We start from the raw sequence: 20719 nt of genomic DNA, 5'->3' as shown, positions 1-20719 counted from the left end.
ATCTCTTTCGCGATATGTTCGCCTGATCAATCACTGATGAACTGGCGATAGGGATGAGTGTGCCATCCACCAGGATGTAATCCCGGCATTGCGCAGAAGGGCGTTGGTGACAGTTTGGACGCACTAAAGCAGAATTTCACCGCGTTAGCCTGGCAAGCGCAGGTCTGAGAAGGACCAGCAGCTCCATAATGAACTGTCTTGGGAGGCAATTTTTTTTGGACACCACCATGCTTACCCATTTATAGATCTTAGCCATTTAGAGCCAAATTGTTTGCCAGATTTTAATCATCAAAAGTGATTGCCAGTTCGCTTAAATGACATTACGAAATAGCCTAGGCTAATTACCACCATATTAGTTCTGATACCACATAAAGTCAACTTCATGAATAGGCCTGTATCCATTGCGATCATTTTTTATTATGAGTCTTAAAATGTCCATAACATAAAATCATTGTTGAGCCACAACATTGTCAACATGCAGCAGCGCTGATTTCTAAAGACTACTGCACAGTGGCGGCGACTAGCGTCTTGAACTCAAACAACGCTAAGAGAGAGCTTACGGATTGTCCAGACCAACCTTACGAAAGTGTGACTTACAGAATATATACTTAGCATACGAATACGGGCCATTACTCTTCTCTAGGTCTTTGTTAGGTCCCAGTTTTCTTTGTCAACAATTAATCCTTTTGATACAGTGATTTGGAAGATTTGTTTTTATCTACCTCTACTGGTTGGAACAAAAGAATTAGAAGGCTGTTTCAGGCTGAGTTAACTTCTCTCAGATGTGTCTCACTGTAATGGCCTATACTAAAAAAATCCATGGAAGATAGTGTGAACTTTGTCATCTACATATTTAATAACTAATAAGGTAAAATATGTTTCTTATAAATTACTACATATTTTTTACCCTGTTAAAAAAATAAAATAAAAAAAAAACGCTTCCAAATAGTCTTAATGTTTATACTTGATTAACTGGGGCCCAGGTCAGGAAGCAGACAGACTGGCTAAACCAACCGTCTGCTATCTGCCTCAAGTCACAGAGGTCAGATAATTCTCAGCATATAGAGACTCTTTCACCTTGATATCACACTATAGAGACTGTGTCTGTTCCCCGAACTAGAAAATAAAAAAAACGTCCAAACCAAGTTAAGATTAACAATTTGATTTTCATAGGTTCAACAAATAAAAAACAGATACAATAAAGATAAACAAATGATAAAGCTTGACTTATTGAATATCAGATCCCTTTCTACGAAAACACTTTTTGTAAATAATATGATCACTGATCATAATCTAGATGTGCTCTGTTTGACAGAAACCTGGCTAAAACCTGATGATTACATTATTTTAAATGAGTCCACCCCCCAAGATTAATGTTATTAACATGAGCCGCGTCTAAAAGGCAAAGGGGGAGGTGTTGCTTCAATTTCTAACAAAGTTTTCAGGATTTCTCAGAGGGCTGGTTTCAAGTATAACTCGTTTGAAGCAATGGTGCTACATATAACATTATCCAGAAAAACAAATGTTAATGATAAATCCCCTGTTATGTTTGTACTGGCTACTGTATACAGGCCACCAGGGCACCATATAGACTTTATTAAAGAGTTTGGTGATTTTACATCCGAGTTAGATAAAGTTAGCTGCAGATAAAGTTTTAATAGTTGGTGATTTTAATATCCATGTTGATAATGAAAAAGATGCATTGGGATCAGCTTTTATAGACATTCTGAACTCTATTGGGGTTAGACAACACGTTTCAGGACCTACGCTGGCAGCCATATCACCCTGGAGCCCAAGACCGGTTGCCAACTGAAGCTAAGCAGGGCTGAGTCTGGTCAGTACCTGGATGGGAGACCTCCCGAGAAAACTAGGTTGCTGCAGGAAGAGGTGCTAGTGAGGCCAGCAGGGGGTGCTCACCCTGTGGTCTGTGTGGGTCCTAGCGCCCCAGTGTAGTGATGGGGACACTATACTGTCAACAAGCACCATCCTTCGGATGAGACATTAAACCGAGGTCCTGACTCTCTGTGGTCATTAAAAATCCCAGGATGTCTTTCGAAAGAGTAGAGGTGTGACCTCGGCATCCTGGCTAAATTCCCCCATTGGCCTCCAACCATCATGGCCTCCTAACAATCCCCATATCTGCTGGTTGGCTTCATCACTCTGTCTCCTCTCCACCAGTAAGCTGGTGTGTGGTGGGCATTCTGGCGCACTATGGCTGCCGTCGCATCATCCAGGTGGATGCTGCACACAGGTGATGTATGAGGAGATACCCCCTGACTATGCACTATGTAAACTCCCTGGCTTTATACTCATCACATTTGCCATACAGGGTCATATGGGTGTTTGAATCCTTGAAAATGCTGGAAATTTAATGCAGTGTTTTCAAGGTTAATTATAAAAATGCTTGGATTTAAAGAAGTGCCTGGAAATGCTTGCCTTGGGTTTGTATTTGCTTTCTTTACTGAATGGGTAACCATGGTTTCATTATATAAACAGCTCCGCTCAAGTCTGAGCACTCACTCTCCCCTGACTCCCTGGTGATCAAAGGTGCTCACCTCCACTGCTAACTCAACCTGGATTGACTATACATAAGGACAGAGAGAGAGATGATTACAATTATTTGGAAGAGTTATTAAAAGTACACTTAGTAAGGATCAATTTTGGTTATATGGTCCTGTTTTCTTGAAGAGCAGGATTTTTTAGATGGACAATGTGCTCCGGACTTTTAAATTAAGTGTTCCCTCCTGGTGGAATGACCTCACCAACTCAATCCGGACAGCTGAGTCCTTAGCCATCTTCAGGAATCGGCTTAAAACACATCTCTTCCATCTTTATTTGACCCTCTAACTTTAACACTCACTATTCTAATTATATTCTTTAAAAAAATCTAACTACTTTTCTAATGTTTTATATTCTATTTTCTTTTTATTAATTATGCAATTGTATTTGTGTGTGTGTATGTGTAAAAACCTCTAACACTAGCTTGGTCTATTCTTATTTTATTCTATCTGTTTTCTTTATATTATATTATTTAAAATCCCATGCTAGGTGTACTGTGTTAACCTAACTGAGACTTGTTATAGCACTTATATATCATTGCTCTTTTTGTTGTTTTTGGTTGCTTCCACTGTCCTCATCTGTAAGTCGCTTTGGATAAAAGCGTCTGCTAAATGAATAAATGTAAATGTAAAAGCTAGTTAATCCTTTAGAACACAATAGAACTTGGATGTAGAATACTGCTAATTCTGAAAAGAAATGTGTTCTTCACTGAACCAGACAGCAGAAAAACTAGTTTACAAGTATAGGCTACTTTGTTTTAAAGAGCAAAAACCCCTCTTTAATATGACACCAAACATAATTTACCTCTCATTGTTGAGATACTTCCCATAAAAAAAGAAAAACAAACTATACTACCAAATTACTCACACAAAACTTCCTATTAATATATATGATATTCATATTATCCACTCACCATTAATATTGCATATTAATGATACTGAAAATTTATTAGAAACATGAGAAAATATCTACTTCGTTGAATATACAGCTAAACAAAAATAAACAGCTTTCAAAATGCAAGGCAGGTTTCAATCCCCAAATATCATGCATTAGCTACCTCTCTTCCAGTGTGTAACTCGTCGCAGGAGCTTTGACGCAGGCATTTTGAGTAATAATTAAAATAATCAAATGGCATCATTTAGGTTTTTCTAAAGAATGGCCATAAGGATAAGTTGTATAAGTGAACTCTGCTAACCTAGCTACAAAAACAATGCAAAATAGCTAATGCTATGTTATTTGACTTTAGCTGACTGAGTAGCTAGTGCAGTAGGTGACAATCTGACAGACTTTATAATAGCGACAACGATTATGTTATCTTATTATAATATTCATTAATCTAGGTAACGTTAAATCATCACACTATCCTCCTGCACCCACACCTGCTCCTCTGCCTGAGTGCCGCCAGCGCTGCCATGGCTAGTCACCGCTCCTCCATGTGCTATGTTCACCTGTTTTTGCAAAATGTCGTCAATTCTGCATTTTATTTACTTCATCTGTGATAAGTATGCGAGCACATGTCTGTTTTCTCTTCATGAACCGATTTTGGACAGGCTTCTGAGGCAGAGTAATGGTCTACAGCATGATCTACAGCTAAATATAGAAGTGTTGTTTTCTGAGAGATCACCCCTCGCCGTGATACCTGTAGGGGACCGCTGTTCTATCCCTCAAGCGAGGGACGAACACCCCTCAGAAGAAAGGGAACACCCTTTGCTGCTAGAGCCGCAGGGGACTGCTGTTCATTCTTCAGCAGAGGATGAACACTCCTGCTACTTAAATGGAGATGGAGAAGGAGAAGATGAATGAGAAGGAGATGAGAAAAAAGGGGGCTGCTACTTGACCTGTTAGCCAGCACTCCAAATGTCCTGAATGCCCCTCAACTTGCACGTGTAAGTGTTTATGAATAGATTAAATGAAACAGCATAGACAACAGATCGCTGTTTTTCAATGGAAAGCTTATAAAGCCTGTATTTGCTACATTTGTGTAAGCAGTACACATACAAACATGAGCAATGGAAACGCTGTATATACCAGATCCATCGTAATAACGAGTCATAAACAAATCCACAGCTGTAAATCACAACTGTTTAGTTAGAAAGGTAACACTGAACGACATCTCATGGAGAACGTTTAGTCCAACGAAGCGATAACACTGTAATATGGATCATGATTCCTTTGTTTACATTTCAGTTCTTCAGCGACAGAACTGTTTGTGTTCGTTATGGAATAACTCACAGTCAGAAACTGCATCTTTGTAGTAAAAAAACGGCATGGTTTTGCAGTGTACAGTGTCAGAAACAGAATGAGATGATCCACCGGAAAAATAATTAATGAAAGATAGGCGAAAGATAGTATATTTGAATTTTGGCGCTCCCTCGTGACGTGCTCTGACGTACCTGCCAGCTGATGGAGGCGGAACTTATAGCGATCGCCTTTTTCTGTTTTTTTTTTTATTTTATTTTATTTTTCAACAGTTTTTATATATGTGAGAGTGTGTTTTATGTTGAATATGAATGTATCTGCATGATTACCATCTGTTTGAGTGCAAATCAGCCCACTCGCTATTATTGCATGATCACAGCTATCAAAGTGAACACATCTATATGAATATAGAGAGTGGATTATTTACTATATGGCGCATTTGTGTTATTACCATCTGTATAAGTGGCCATCAGCAGATCAGCACTTATTTGCATCGTAATTCATTGTAAATGTTGCATTTCTAGCAAACATAGTATTTTCTGTAATTGGCAAACAAAGTTAAATCTTTTTTTATTTTTCTTATTATTCTTATTTTTCTTACTCAAATTATTCTTATTGTATTTTTCTAGTGCTCAAATAAATCACTTATATGATGTCTAAGTTTCTGTCTAGTGTTTTATAGTTGAAAAAAACTATGCAGTGGTAAGTTTACTGACTAAATAGTTTGTAGAAGCCTTCAATACTATTGGGAAATATATTTTTGTATATTTGGGGGGTGGGGGGTCTAGACATAGTCTCATAAAAATATTTGCAGGAGTCAAATTTTTCATGACATCTTATTCAGATTTGAAATAGAAACCCATGAGACATGTGGCTTTCAACCTATTACTTTTCTAGATTGCTCCAGGACTCATTTCATGAATTTTTATATAAAAAAATATAAAAAAAATAATGCACTTCAGTGTCTATAACTTTTAATATTTTTGAGAATTATCAAATCTGGTTGATAAAAATAAAGCCCAAAGGGTCTTCTTTCCAAAGACACCAACATTATGTTTGTAACACACTGAAGTAGGAAACTGTATACAATTAAAAGTTAGGTAGAGCACTTTCAGCTGTGAGTCCCATAATGGGGGGTGCTGGCTAACAGGTTAAATCAAGAGGGGACTTGCTATTCTCTACCTTGCATTTAGAGGGTACATTAAGGACATCTCAATAACATTATCTTTCTCTTTTGCAGGAATGGAACAAGGACAATTTCGGGGGGTCTTCACGCTACTCTCCTACAGCTCATACCAAGCTCAGGGACATGCTGCTTGTTCTTGCGGTTCTCCCGCTGGAGAGAATACCCTTCACTGCTATTACCAATTACTTTAATCAAAGAGAGGCCTGCTATTCTCTGCGTCATTAGAGGGGAGAATACCACTTTGCTAGCCAGTAGGCTATATTAAGGATATCTCAATAACAATGTCTTTTCTCTTTGCAGGACTGGAACAAGGTTGGTTTGGGGGGTTCTTCTTTAGTCAGTAATATCTCTCATTATGTTTTGGGGGTTAATATTAAAGCTCTTCTATGTTCAATTATTCTTCAATAAACTTGCCAAAGTAGTTCCTGTCTGAAATCGATTGAGTGTTAGTTCAGTCAAGCCATGGAGGCATAGGCTGTGACCAGCTTATACAGGACATCTCAGGGAAGTCGTGGCCTAATGGTTAGAGAGTCGGACTCCCAATCGAAGGGTTGTGAGTTCGAGTCTCGGGCCGGCAGGAATTGTGGGTGGGGGGAGTGCATGTACAGTTCTCTCTCCACTCTCAATACCACGACTTAGGTGCCCTTGAGCAAGGCACTGAACCCCCAACTGCTCCCCGGGCGCCGCAGCATAAATGGCTGCCCACTGCTCCGGGTGTGTGCTCACAGTGTGTGTGTGTTCACTGCTCTGTGTGTGTGCACTTCGGATGGGTTAAATGCAGAGCACAAATTCTGAGTATGGGTCACCATACTTGGCTGAATGTCACGTCACTTTCACTGTCACTTTCACTTTACAGTCCAATGACTACCACCATCCTATTAGACACGGGACATATATATGTGGCACCACTGCTCGGTAAGTATGCTCAACGGCTCCCAACCCTCCCTCCCCATTATAAGCATGAGCATATTACTGTGCACCTTCTGGTTGTCGTCTTCTTTGTTTCACTTCACTAAGGCTTTTAAATCTTAGCTGCCATGGACCTCACTGCTGAGAGACACTCATTGTAAAAAGTTATTAAACCTGTTATACTGTATTATGGCAACTTTTTCAAACTAAATTGTGATAATACCATATACCGTGATAAAAGCATTAGCAATTGATTACAACATGAAAATTTGATACCGGCAAATCCCTACTCCAATGGTTTGAGTCTTACCTATCAGATAGATCCTTGAACGAATCTTGTGGAGGTGAGGTGTCCAAGTCGCAATATCTAACTACCGGGGTGCCTCAGGGTTCAGTTCTTGGACCATTTCTATTTTCTGACTACATGGCATCATTAGGTTCTGTCATTCAGAAACATGGCTTTTTATACCACTGCTATGCTGATGACACTCCACTCTACCTCTCATTCCCTCCTGATGATCCAACGATAGCTGCTCACATCTCAGCTTGTCAAATAGACATTCCTTGCTGGATGAAGGACCATCACCTTCAACTCAACCTTGTCAATACAAAACTGCTTGTGGTTGCAGCAAACCCATCATTTCATCACAATTTTACCATCCAGTTAGGCACATCAATCATAACTCCATTAAAAAATAACCAGAAACCTTGGAGTTATGATTGATGATCAGATGAACTTCTCAGACCGCATTGCTTAAATTGTCCGGTCCTGCAGATTTGCTTCAACATCAAGAAGATCAGGCCCTTTCTTTCGGAAAAACATGTTATTAATTATTATTAATTATTAATGAGCCAAAAAGAATGCACTTCACACCTTTGTTTTTTAATTTGCACTGGCTACCAATAGATTGGTTAGATCAAGACCACTTGAATGTGCCATCACAAAGAAACACAAAGTCACTTTTACGGACTTTTAAATGAAATAATCCCTCCTGGTAGAATGATCTGCCCAACTCTGCCCAACTGAACGAGTCCTAAGCCATCTTCAAGAATCAGCTAAAAACAAATCTCTTCCATCTTTATTTGACACTCAAATTCTAGCACTCTCTATTCATATTCAATTCTCAAAAAAGCAAAAAAAAAAAAAAAAAAAAAACACTTTTCCCTTTTAGACTTGCACTCTATACAATACATTTCTTATTATTATTATTGCTCTTTATTTCAGACTCATGGTCCATATGAAAAAAAGAAATTTAAACTGCTTGTTTTCTTAAAAAATAAAATGCAGAACTTTCCATTTTATATCACCCTGTCTACATATGTGAAAATGAACAGACATCCCCCAAAGATCACTAAAAAAGCACAAATAACAATCTTGAAAGAGGTGAGAAAACATAGCAAAAGATCCCTAGAAAACTGCAAACTGTGAAAGTCCTTTTTAATGGGTCAATACAAGAATGTTTTCCATGAAGGGACAATCTGTTGAGAAAAAAGGAATGTCTCATGCCCAAATAATCTAATTGTTCTTCAAAGCTTCTGTGGAAATGTTTTGTGGATTGTATACATGGTAGAAAGCAAGTGTGTCTCTACAGAAGTCTTGTATTAAAATACTTGACTATGTTGGATAACCTGTAAAATGATTAGATTAGGATGCATATACCATTACATAATCCTGAAGATTAATCCATAATTCCAGTATGTTCATTTGTTGTGTGATTCAGCACAATTAAAATAGTTTAACATAACTATGCTTAAAGGGGGGGGGGGGGTTATACTGAGTTTTTTATACTGTTAAAGAGTTGGATTCCCATGCTTAACATGGACAAAGTTTCAAAAATTAAGTTGTACATTCAAAAATACTCCTTCTGGTTTGTCACAAGTTTCGGAAAGTTTTTTTCGAGTATGGGTCTGTGTGACGTTAGATGGAGCGGAATTTCCTTATATGGGTCCTAAGGGCACTTCTCCCGGAAGAGCGCGCGCTCCTGTATAGCAGAGCACAGACATTCACTGATCAGAGCGAGAGCGAATTGTCACAAAAGATGTGTGTTTTTGGTTGCGGGGGCAAGACAACCCTGCACAGATTACCAAAAAAAAAAAACATTAAGGGACCAATGGATGGAGTTTATTTTTACAGAGCATCGACGGAGCTGTGCAAGTGTTTTTGTTTGTTCCCTGCATTTCGAAGATGCTTGTTTTACAAACGTCGTTGCTGCTGCTGCTCTCGTTCAGTTTCAGCCTCGGGATCTGATTCTGGATCATAAATAAACAGCTGAATCTGACTGTTAGCCATGGTTTGTTTTGGATTATGTTTTTTTTTTTTTCCTCACGGTAATGTCACAACTTCCAAACGCTCTCAACGCAAAAGCCTACTCATGCTTGTGATTCTTTAGCTCCGCCCACACGTCACGCCTCCAGTGGCTCGTGTTTTTCCGAAAGAAATCGGCACAGACTATTTTTCTCTTATAAATATAATAAAACTAAAGACTTTTTGGAGATATGAAGGATGCAGTACTGCTCTATAGGTACTCAAGATTAACAGGAGATAAAATGGAGTGAAAGGAGTGAAAATGAGCATTTCACCCCCCCTTTAAATGCTTAATATAGTGTGGAAAAGTGTCAAGGTTTTTTTTTTTTTTTTTGAAAGATCAAGGCAATGTCATATACTGCTTTAAAGGAGAAAAAAATATGGATAAGGACACAAGATAAGAAAAAAAAAAAAGTAAATGGCCCAGATGCACACCAACATCTGTTGACACTACACAGAGTTTCCAACTTGAGAAATAGATCTCAGCTGGCAGCTTCAGTAACACTTTAGATTAGAGAACACTATTTACTATTAACTCTTGGTCAACAGTGAATATGTGTTTCCTAATCTAAAGTGTTACCACAACTTCTTTAACTTTAACACCAACTTTATCTAAAACAGACTACAATAATTTATAAAATCTGCAAAGTTATCATTGCTGCACCTGGAGGATTTTACTTTTGATCACTGTAACATTTTAAATGTTATTTTTTTTTCTTCTGTTTTGTCTTTTATCTGTTGTTGAATTATTTACAGGTGCTTCATGGAATTTATTGTTTGTACTAAAACACATAAATACCATAACAAGTTTACAGATATTCAGAAAGCATGTTATTTTCACTTGCTGCACTTTTTTCGCCGAAAAATAGTGATAAAATCAATTATTCGAATTTGAAATGTGCATTCCATGTCAGAATGTCTGTTTTTGTTTTGGGCTGTGTAATTTCACCCACTGCCTATGTACCCTGTAGTATTTTGATATCCCAAGTTGCTAAATGGTGGAAAACACAGCATATTGAAGCCATGGAAAGCCGGCAAACTGGATCAGAGATCACAGATTAAACCCAATCTAAATCTAAAAAGTAACGATCTAAAGAGAAACAACACTCTGCAATATTTTGAATTAGTACCCATTTTAAAGGCGACAGAACTTGTAGGCCAAATATGGTAACCCATTCTTAGGAATTAGTGCTATGCATTTAACCCATCCAAGTGCACACACACAGCAGTGAGTAATGAACCTACAACTTGAACCCACACCAGCAGTGGACAACTATTTTGCTGCAGCACCTGGAGAGGGATTGGGGGATTCAATGCCTTGCCCAAGAGCATCCCAGTTGTGCGTTGCTAAGGTGGAATAGGGCACTGTTAATTCACTCCCCCATGTACTGAGAATAGAACCAGTGCCTTCAGGTTACAAGTCCAACTTTCTAACCATTAAGCCACAACTGCCCCCTAAACTGCTGACAGTCAATGTTATATAATGGAAAACTTATTTAGCAAATATTTGTATTTATTTTCCTTGATAATATTGACATCATAATGCACATACTAAACCGTGTTTGAGTTTGTGTTTTTATACATTGCAAAATAAATATTTGCTCAAAGGCCACAAAACAATGAAATGTTAATTTGATTATTCTAGCAACTTTATGCAAAAGCATACTTTTCACAGATCATGCTATAAGCTCTTGAATAAAACATTAATTAATTACAAAATGTTTGGGAATCCAAAAGCCTCTGTATATATTTATATGGGGTGTTAATACAAGAGGTTACGCAACATTACACAAGTTTTTACCTTTTTAATGCCTCCAGAGTGCCCAATTCTCACATCAAAAAATGGATTTTAAATGCTTTCACACTATTTTAATGTGAACTATTGCATTTATTAAAAAAATAGTAAATAAATAAAGAGATAAAAAATATATATGAATTCTAATGGAGAAAATAGCTCATTAAAATTGTATAAATATTGCAAAGTAAAATTCCCTACAAAATCATATATATTAATAAAAAAATATTATTGAACAAAAATATTTACATTGGTTTTCCTGAAGAAAAAAAAAAAAAGTAACATTTCAAGGCTTCGGTCACTTTTGACCGTGAAGAAGGTAAGTGTGACTCCCAAATGAAGAGGGTCAGAGGGTTAATCATATTTCATGAACTGTATATTGATATATCTGTTTCAGATGGTTTGATGGTTAATACTTATTTTCAAGATGGAAAATTAATATAGAAAACGAGAACACATTACAGATAATGACTTTTAGTTCTCTAGGGACTAATACTGAATGATGGATGGGGGAGGGGATTAAAACAAGTCAGAGATTTTGGACTTTTATTTATGTGTAATATCAGAGTTTTCTTCTGTAGGCAATACCTGATATGTTTTTGTTACATTTCAACCAATTTCAACTGAACAAATAGATTATCATCAAATTACTGTATATGTGTTGTGAGATAGTGTAATTGTAAAGAAAACTACAAATCCTACATGACTGAAAGTAAAAATGTAGGTGATATTTCAGTAATATATCACCTGCTGTTGGTTCGATAAACAAACAATCTGTGGTAATCATGTGGTAATACCTGCTGTGGTCTGGGTTGACATTTTGTAAAATTTTTTTTTTTTTTGCATGAAATATATATTCCTATTTTCCTAGTAGCAAATGTCAAAACACAAATCAAAGGATGTGTGACGTGTGCTAGAAAGCTAAGATTTTGGCTCAAGGGTATCCCTGTGCACCTCTACAAAATTAATCATTCTGACACGTTCACGACCCTTCTAATAAGGCAGGGGCCACAGAGCAACACCCCACCCCCCCACCATCCCAGCCTATGCTGCCCCGCTCCTTCTTTGTTTGGCCCTCTATCCCAGGAGATCGGAGAGCTGAAGTGGGGGGAGGACATGGGACAGAGGACTGGTGTGTGCTGAGAAAATGGGGGGTACAGATTGCAAGTGACACCCTCATTCAGAATGCTCCTGGGGGACAGGGCCAGGCACAAGACTCCTATCACAGTTTAGGCAGTGCAGCCCCCAATGCTCAACAAAAGCATATCCTGCTTGCTCCCCATAATAATGGGTGTATTTAGCTAGTGTACTAAAAATGTTTTTAAAACTCTATTGTATACATAAACTAAGCGCAATAGCAATATATACACAAAAGTGCAGATATGAGATTGCTTATGATCATACTCATTCATGCACTAAGGAATACATTAGAGCCACCAGAATCAAGAACAGTGATTAAGGTGCAATCTTACTGATGCACAAAACAAGAAACTATAAAATATTATTATTATTAATATTATTATTATTATTATTATTATTATTAATAATAATAATAATAAACCTGGAGAAAACTGACTTATATCAGATATACTAGAGAAGTATAAACAATTTCTTGACAGATGGCTGATCCATTGGCTACAAAATCTATGCAGATTTATGCAGATTTGACATTGATAGTTTCCCTAAACCTACTTAAATGCTATGCAATAATACTTGTTTTATTTTAGATTTACCGTTACCTACCATACTGTCTATTAACTTTTGGGAAAGGCTTAACCAAATTTAGTCCATATTTATTCTGTACAGTTCTTTCTGCTATGACAATTAATATTGCCAATATTTCACCATACAAATATTCTGAAATATTTAAAGTATGAATTAAACTTGCCATAAAAACTCCCTTTAATATGATAGCATGTATTAAATCTTGAAAATTATATTGACTCAAATGTACATATACATAAAATATAATTTCCTCAAAATGTATATACTTGTCAAAATGTACACACACACACACGTGGAAACTCTCAATGCTAAGGCAAATAACTGATAAGTCTAAAGATGTTTGTGTGGCTCCATTTTAGTTTCCATTTAAAATAAAAAGAACATGTGAGCTTTATTTTTCTGTTCCCCCTTGGCTCAAAGATCATTGTTGGGGCCTAATTTTAAATGGCAATCTGTCTGAATAAATAATTCATGAAATGAATTAATTTATATTCATGTTTGCTGTCATTATTTTTCTTTTTGGCACTGAAAATGAGATGACTGACAGTGAAAAAGGGGCGTCTTCTGACCTCTGTGCTCCTCATTTTCTCTCTGTATATCCCATATGTGATGGTGCAGACTTTGTTGATATTACTCAACAGATATGTTCAGTATTGCTGAATTACCCAACCCCCACCCCTTTTTTTTTGTAATAATAGTTGTTTTCATGTGGTATGTGTGGTTCTGTTAATATAGCTGTTTATCATGTAATTCTTCATTAACATGACTTATTAATTTGAATAATTATGTATTTAGCTTGGCTTCCAAATTAATATTGGGTATTCATGTTTTGAAGCTGTATATTTGTAAATACATATCACTGACTAGATGAACAGAGCACATGGATTTTTATACACTGTAATGCATTGCCTTCTCACTTATTCAATTCTATTAATGCATTTTCATCACAAGGGTAACTTTTAGATTTTTCACAATACTGTTGAAATGAAATTATTTTTTAGTTGGTTTGTTTGTTTGTGTTTGTTTTACAAATATTTAACCAATGATAAGCATTAAATAAAGCTTGGCAGTAAAACTACGTAATGCCGTTGGATCCTTAAAGGGGACATATGATGCGATTTAAAATTTTCCTTTCTCTTTGGAGTGTTACAAGTTGATTGTGCATAGATAAGATCCCTGCAGTTGCAAAGGCTAAAGTCTCAAAACCCAAGAGATATTCTTTATCAAAATTAAGACTCTGCCATGCCCCCCTAAAACGGCTCATTCAACGATCACGATGTGGAAATATTTGCATAATGCTGCCCCAATGTTCATGCAAAGAAAGAAGGCGTGGTTTCAATAACCAAAGTTAGTGTTGAAGCAGCTATGTTAGGGAGATGCTGTGTGTTTCTAAGCAAAAGCAAAAACACTTTATTTAGCTTTGCGAAAGTAGATGCATTTAGGAATCTTTAAGATTAAAGTAATGTGATTTTATTATAGTGATTTTGACTTTATTCCTAAAAAGAAATGTGACTTTAATCTTTAATTATTTTTTTTTCAGTCTGACATGGCTCTGAAGGCTATTACTGCATGCAATGCATGAAAAATTTATAAAAAAAAAAAAATAAAAAAAAATGTAACAACATAATTTAATTCTTTATTAATAATCTATTATTTTCTGAATCAGTTGATGATCCTGACTGGTATCTCCTCATTGGAGATGCCTTTTGAGAGAAATGCATCTTTACGGATTACATACTGTAGGCTAATGAAAGAAATGTTTTTTTAAGTATATTTATAGCATTCTATAGATATATTTATCATGTCAGTGAGGCAAATATTTGCTGAGTTTCAAGACTTCAGAATGCCACCCTTTTTTTTTTTAAAGCACAATATTTTGTTAATATTGTAAGCTCACACAAATAACAGTAGACACTTTGCAACTCCAAATGATGCAAAATGAGGTGTTCCACTCTTATTAAGAAATAAAAAAATGCTAGTGATTGCGTTTGCCATGTCCTTCATAGTACATTTCAGCTTCCCCTCTTCGCACAAACGATGGGATATATATCCCAAATTTATTTTTATTATTATTATTTTTTTTGTATTGTAAAAATGCATGAAATCGAGCGAATGAATTAGGAAATAATATACACAATTTATAAATCGAGTGAACGAAATAGTAAATTGAGGGAATGCAATAATAATCATGTGCACGTTTTATTACATTGAGGGAACAAATTAATAAATCTTGCACACGATTTAGGCCTAATATTTTTTTCCAGCATGTCATGTGCGGGGCTCCGTATAATACAACCACTTTGCCATTGAAAAAAAAAACAAAATTAACTATTTTAATGGCTGCAGCAGCAGCTGTCTAATGGGGAAGAGGGAGAGAGAGAGAGAGTGAGAGAGAGAGAGGACACGGGCTCAGGTCAGACTCCGGCGGAGAATTCTGATAAGCTGTCGGGCCAGGTCGTGCAGGGCTTTGTTCCCTTGTTTCAATAAAAAGTTCCTCCTCGGCTCGATGGGCCCCCAATCTGCCCGATCCTATATGCAACTGCTTACCCAGATGCTATGCCCCTGGATCTCCGTCATTTGCTGGTCAAAAATATTGTCAACCCCCGATATTTCAGTGCTTAATTGTGCTATGGGATTGTTTTATTTATAACCTTACATTATAACTTAGTTCTGGAAGTATTTTTCCAATTCATTTTTATCATAAGGTTTTTAAATAGCTCTTTGTTTAAGAGTTACAAGCCATGAACCAAATCAACCAGAAATAATTAACAACATTACAGACTTTGAGGTTGAAAAAAAAATACAAATAAATTTAAATCAGGAAATATAATGAGGGTAAGCACTACAATACCATGAAACATTGTGAAATACATACTGTACCTTGAAAACATGAAAAATATTAAACTATTGATTTTTTTAAACTATTGATTTACTCCAAAATTTACATATTATGCAAATAAATATTAAAGAGCCTAGGGAATGTTTGAGAGCCTGGGGGGAAATAATGAGAGCGGGGGAGTGAATACATTACATTAATATTTTTTATTAATTTGTCTTTATGACATAAATCATCCATGTTTGCAGTTTCACTCTGTTCAGTGCTCTCTGTGGTTTCTTCCTCTTGTCAATTACTGTTCTACCTGGAGTAGTCACTTACTCTATCAAAGAGAGGTTTTGATTGATAAACTAACTATGATCCAAGATCTTAGTTTCTTTTTTCTTTTTTTAAAGGCTGAGTGAAAGACATAGTCTGGGAAAATTCCAAAGCAGATTGCTAATTCAGATTTTTTTTACATATATATATATTTAATTGCATATTTAGGCACATTCCCACAAAATCTTACAATTCATCATATTTTTTTATGGACTATGGTTGCTGGCTAAATCCCCAGATAATACCTAAAATGTCATTTTCAGTTTGAGTCAGTTTGAGTAAGAGAAAGGGATATATACAGTATGAGATTTAAATTAGTTTATACTCACTTTACTATTCACTCAGGCATTACTTGATACAAGAACAGCACATATATAACTCCAGAGAGATCCTTACAAAATACAGTCCTTATATTTTTAGGTTATAATACATAATACTACAAAAGTTTTGAGTTGGCAGTATGTGTGTGTGTGTGTGTGTGTGTGTGTATATGAATGTATATATATATATATATATATATATATATATATATATATATATATATATATATATATATATATATATATATATATATATATATATATATAATTATATTTATGTATTTGAGATGCTGTTTTATTTGTCGCATGTGATGACTTCAGTACCTGCTTATCTGGGTCTGGAATTGCTCCAGAATGGGAGGAGAAGCACTGAACCGTGGGAAGAGGAAAGAGAATGAGAGAAAGATAGAGAGGCATTCTTGAGAGAGCAGTGAAATTGTACCCAGGGTATAATGGACTTCAGTTCAATTTAAAGTTTATTAGCCAAGAAATGGACTACATGAAGTGTTATTTCTACAACACTTCTGTTCTTTAATTACCTCACTCATTATTTCATGTTTACAAAACAGGAAAGAAAAACATGAGTTTGCTTTATTCCTTTATTCTATTCCTCTTTCACTCTCTCAGATTAACAGAAACGACTGAGAGTAGTCTAAGACACAGGTGTTCACATGGTGAAAAAATACTAAAAATACTTCCCACACACTTCCAATTGATCAGAGGATGGTTGAACAACAGTCTTGTCTTTTTAACATTCTCTCTTCTAATGTTTATGGTTCCTGCACCTTCAGGAAATTAGCCTTTTATAGGGTCAACACAATAAAAGACCTTTGTTTTTTTTCCTAGTTGGGAGTGGTTAGTGGGTTGGTGTTTGTGAATGTGTGTATATGTGTGTAAGTGACTTTGTGTGTGAGAGAAAAAGACATTTTAGGTGGGGGAGGCACTGCTTGTACTGTGGTTTTATCTCCTACCCATTCTTTTTGACATTTTAGGTGGGGGTAGTAGTGTTTAATCTACTAGTTCTCTTTTGCGGCCAAAGAAAAAGACCTGAAGAGGTTAATTGGCTCCTCATCCAATATATCACATTGCTGTGAACTCTCTGACCCTTCTTGTCAAAAGGAGGCCTTTTCCTCTGTGTCCTGATGAATGTGTGTTTCAATGGGAGTGTACTGCAGAGTAAAAGTTTTGGAGAACAAAAAGAGAAGTTATGGCAAATTATATATCTCAGATAATTAAATCTCTCATAACAATGAGAGCTCTACATTTATTATTTCTAATTGGCACAGTTTGGTGGCTGTTAGATAGCTAATGGCTTCCTTAACAGACAAAAAGCGATAAAGCAACAAATTTAAAAGTAAAAGTATAATGTTGTCCACCAAAATGTGAGCACAGAATAATTACCACTTTTTGGAAATGTATTCAGATTGCATTATGTTTAAAACAGCAATAATAAATCAAGGAGATGGGTGATTGTGTGGGAGGGAGGTGAGGGTATAAGCAGACAAATTTTGACTAAACCCAAAAACCACAGGTTGTTATGAAAGCACTGTCAAGGGAGAAAGGTCTGGTCTGAATATATAGACTGGCAACAACTGAGCTCTAGTGGTTGATTTTCTACCCTGGACTGTACACATGCACAGCCAAATTCCGAACAGAGGCAGAACAAAACATTGCAAAACTGAATGTATTATAATATCATATAATACATAATATCCACTTTTATCATATAACACCCAAAATATAAGCTTGTGATAGTGGGAAAATCTATCAAGACACCTTCCTTTGAATGTACTAGAGCAATGTGTTAAGTAATGTACTTTACAATATTGTGTATATTTAATCTTTATATGGACTATTACATTAGTCACCTACTAGTAATGTGCATACTGTAGCATACATTAAGAGAAATATATATACATTAAGAGAAATATAATATATATATATATATATATATATATATATATATATATATATATATATATATATATATATATATATATATATATATATATATATATATATATATATATATATAATTATAATTATTTTATTTTTTTTAATGTCACAAGCATTTGCTTTTGTTAGCCAGTGGAGAACTGACTGCTTGTGTGATAAAGAATGAGAATGGGAGACGATCATGGATGCTGTGATGGGAGAGCGAAGCTGAAGAAACAAGGATGACTGAAAATAATAATAATAATAATAATAATAATAATAATAATAATAATAATAATAAAGGAAAAGTAAAGATGAACTAAAAGAAAACTACAAAGAAACAACAAATCTTGGAAGAATATAGTAATGGTTTAATTGTTATCATATTCATATTATATAAACTTTAAAATGTATGTGATATATTATATACACAAAACAAGAATAAAATTATAGTAAAAAAGGAAGTAGAATAAAAGAAGAGAATAAAATGAGAGCCCACTAAAAACTCAAATTAGTATTTAAAAGGGGATGCAGCAAAAAAAAAAAAAAAAACATAAATGTGACTAATTACAACTGCTCTATGACCTTTTGAAATCTTACAAGTTACATTTTCAAACAAACAAATAAATACACTTGATTTTTGAAAATGACTCATTAGTCTTTAGAATATATATATATATATATATATATATATATATATATATATATATATATATATATATATATATATATATATATATATATACAAAGCCATCCATGAGCTTTGCAGCCGTTAAATGATAATTTATGTGATTCGTCTCTTGAATGTAAAGAGCGTTCGTTATGCCAGCGGGAACGTGGGATGTGTGATAATCAACGCAGAGGTTAGTTAGGGGAACACAAACCTATCTTTGTTCACCCTGGTCAGAAAAAAAGAAACTGATTATTTGCTCGGCTTTTCATCTGCCTTGTGCGGAATACATTATGTGTGTAAATGCTGTTGAACCCCGTCTATTCTCAGCGAAAAGGTCAAACACTCCCCTCGACCCAAACTCCTCCATGGGCTTTGTGTCCACAATAAAGTGAAAAAAAAAAACGGGGTATGCCTATAACTTCACATTTAAAGGCAAGCGCAGTCGTAAGGCGCTGCTGCTGTAAGGCAAACAATAGTAGTGTTTTGGGATACTTTCAATAGCAGAGACTAAAGGCAGCAGAGCCTGTTTGTGCAAGACGGTTCTTTGAAAACTGCTTTATATATATATATATATATATCTGAAATGATAATCGATAGGCCTACTTCATTTATTTAACTTACATTATAATGTACTCTGAAGCGACATTGAGCGCATCTGCCTATATCATTTCTTTTTACATTGTCCTTATTAATTAATTACACGAGCGAACCAGGTGAAGGCAGATTTCAAGTTCTCTGTGTGCGAGTGTGTGTATACCTATCTTTCTGTCTATAAATAATTACAATGTTGACATTTATGATAAACCTCACGCATTTGTCCCATACAAAAAATAGTAATAAATAAACGGCCATTTGAAACTAAACTTTTAATAGATGTGGAACTGCCTGTCTCTAAAGAGGGCAGAAAATGTTAAATAGTTTTAGACCAAAAAAACAACAACAACTAAAAGTTCTGCAACTCACGCTCTGAGGCCATGGTGATGACGGATTCGGTAGTGGCGTGATACTCATCGGCGTCCATGAAATCCTCTAGGGAGGATGCGTCCCCCTGGAAGTCGTGATGGTCCAGAAGCTGCTGCAGTGGAGGTGCTTTTGGAAGAAGCTGATTAACCACCTCTCTGCTGATGTTGGGCGCTTGTTTTAAGCGCAGTTTGCTAAGGATTTGTGATTTGATTGTTTCCAGCCTTAAGACTTTACTCTGTTCTCTCCAAACGCACGCTGAACACTCTAGAGAGTCCACATCCTCCAAACCAAAGAGAGAGACTCCAGCATCCGAGGACATCTCATTCAGTGGAACCTGAAAGAGGTCCGGCTCATCGCTCCCGGACAGTCCCAAAGAAATAAGAACCGTCAAGCACAACAAAAAGTTATAGCTTGTCATGATGTTAAATTGTCAGTATCAAAGGTTTTCCTCTTGACTTTGCAAGATACTTTGGTAGCCTACTTATCTTGAGAATATTTATTCGAGAAAAAAAATAGTTACCTAAAAATAAATTAAGACGTTTTAGCAGAAAATATATTCCATTTTATACGGACGGGTATAATCGGATTCTTTAAAAAAAAAAAAAAAAAAACGTTCCTTTTTGCATTTCAGTTTGTGTTTTTAAGTCCTTTAATCAGCTACCTGCTTCACTGTCTGAAAATACTTTAGCATGTCTCTTTCAACTGTACAAATGCGTCTATAAAGCCCCCTTTATATATCACTGCTGCCTAGTGGCGTAATCCGTCTCTATTGGCTAACATTTCAACAAAAGGTTCACAGGTTTGTCACTGAATCTAGAGGGAGAGAGACAGACAGACACAGAGAGAGAGAGAGAGAGAGAGAGAGAGAGAGAGAGAGAGAGAGAGAGAGAGAGACGTTTGAATCTATTTATTTGTACAAAAAAAAAGAAATTATTTTTTTTCTCAATTGAATAAATACATATCACAAAATCACAACATATATCTTAACACTCCAAA

The 20719-nt window shown here is 35.8% G+C and overlaps 1 protein-coding gene across 1 annotated transcript in view; it reads right to left on the bottom strand.

Moving 5' to 3' along the window:
• The window catches only part of gdf11 (growth differentiation factor 11), a 48459-nt gene extending 28061 nt beyond the window's left edge, over window positions 1-20398 (bottom strand). Inside the window, exon 1 of the mRNA XM_052568989.1 lies at window positions 19724-20398. Within this exon, the coding sequence (XP_052424949.1) occupies window positions 19724-20141 (418 nt within the window). The 5' untranslated portion in view covers window positions 20142-20398. The remainder of the gene's footprint in view (window positions 1-19723) is intronic.
• Window positions 20399-20719: the final 321 nt, after the last annotated feature.

The sequence above is a fragment of the Carassius gibelio genome, chromosome B11 (assembly GCF_023724105.1).
Source record: "Carassius gibelio isolate Cgi1373 ecotype wild population from Czech Republic chromosome B11, carGib1.2-hapl.c, whole genome shotgun sequence".
In the NCBI taxonomy this organism is placed as follows: Eukaryota; Metazoa; Chordata; class Actinopteri; order Cypriniformes; family Cyprinidae; genus Carassius; species Carassius gibelio.
Note: the sequence above shows the minus strand (reverse complement) of the source record. Positions and strands in the feature narration are given on the sequence as shown.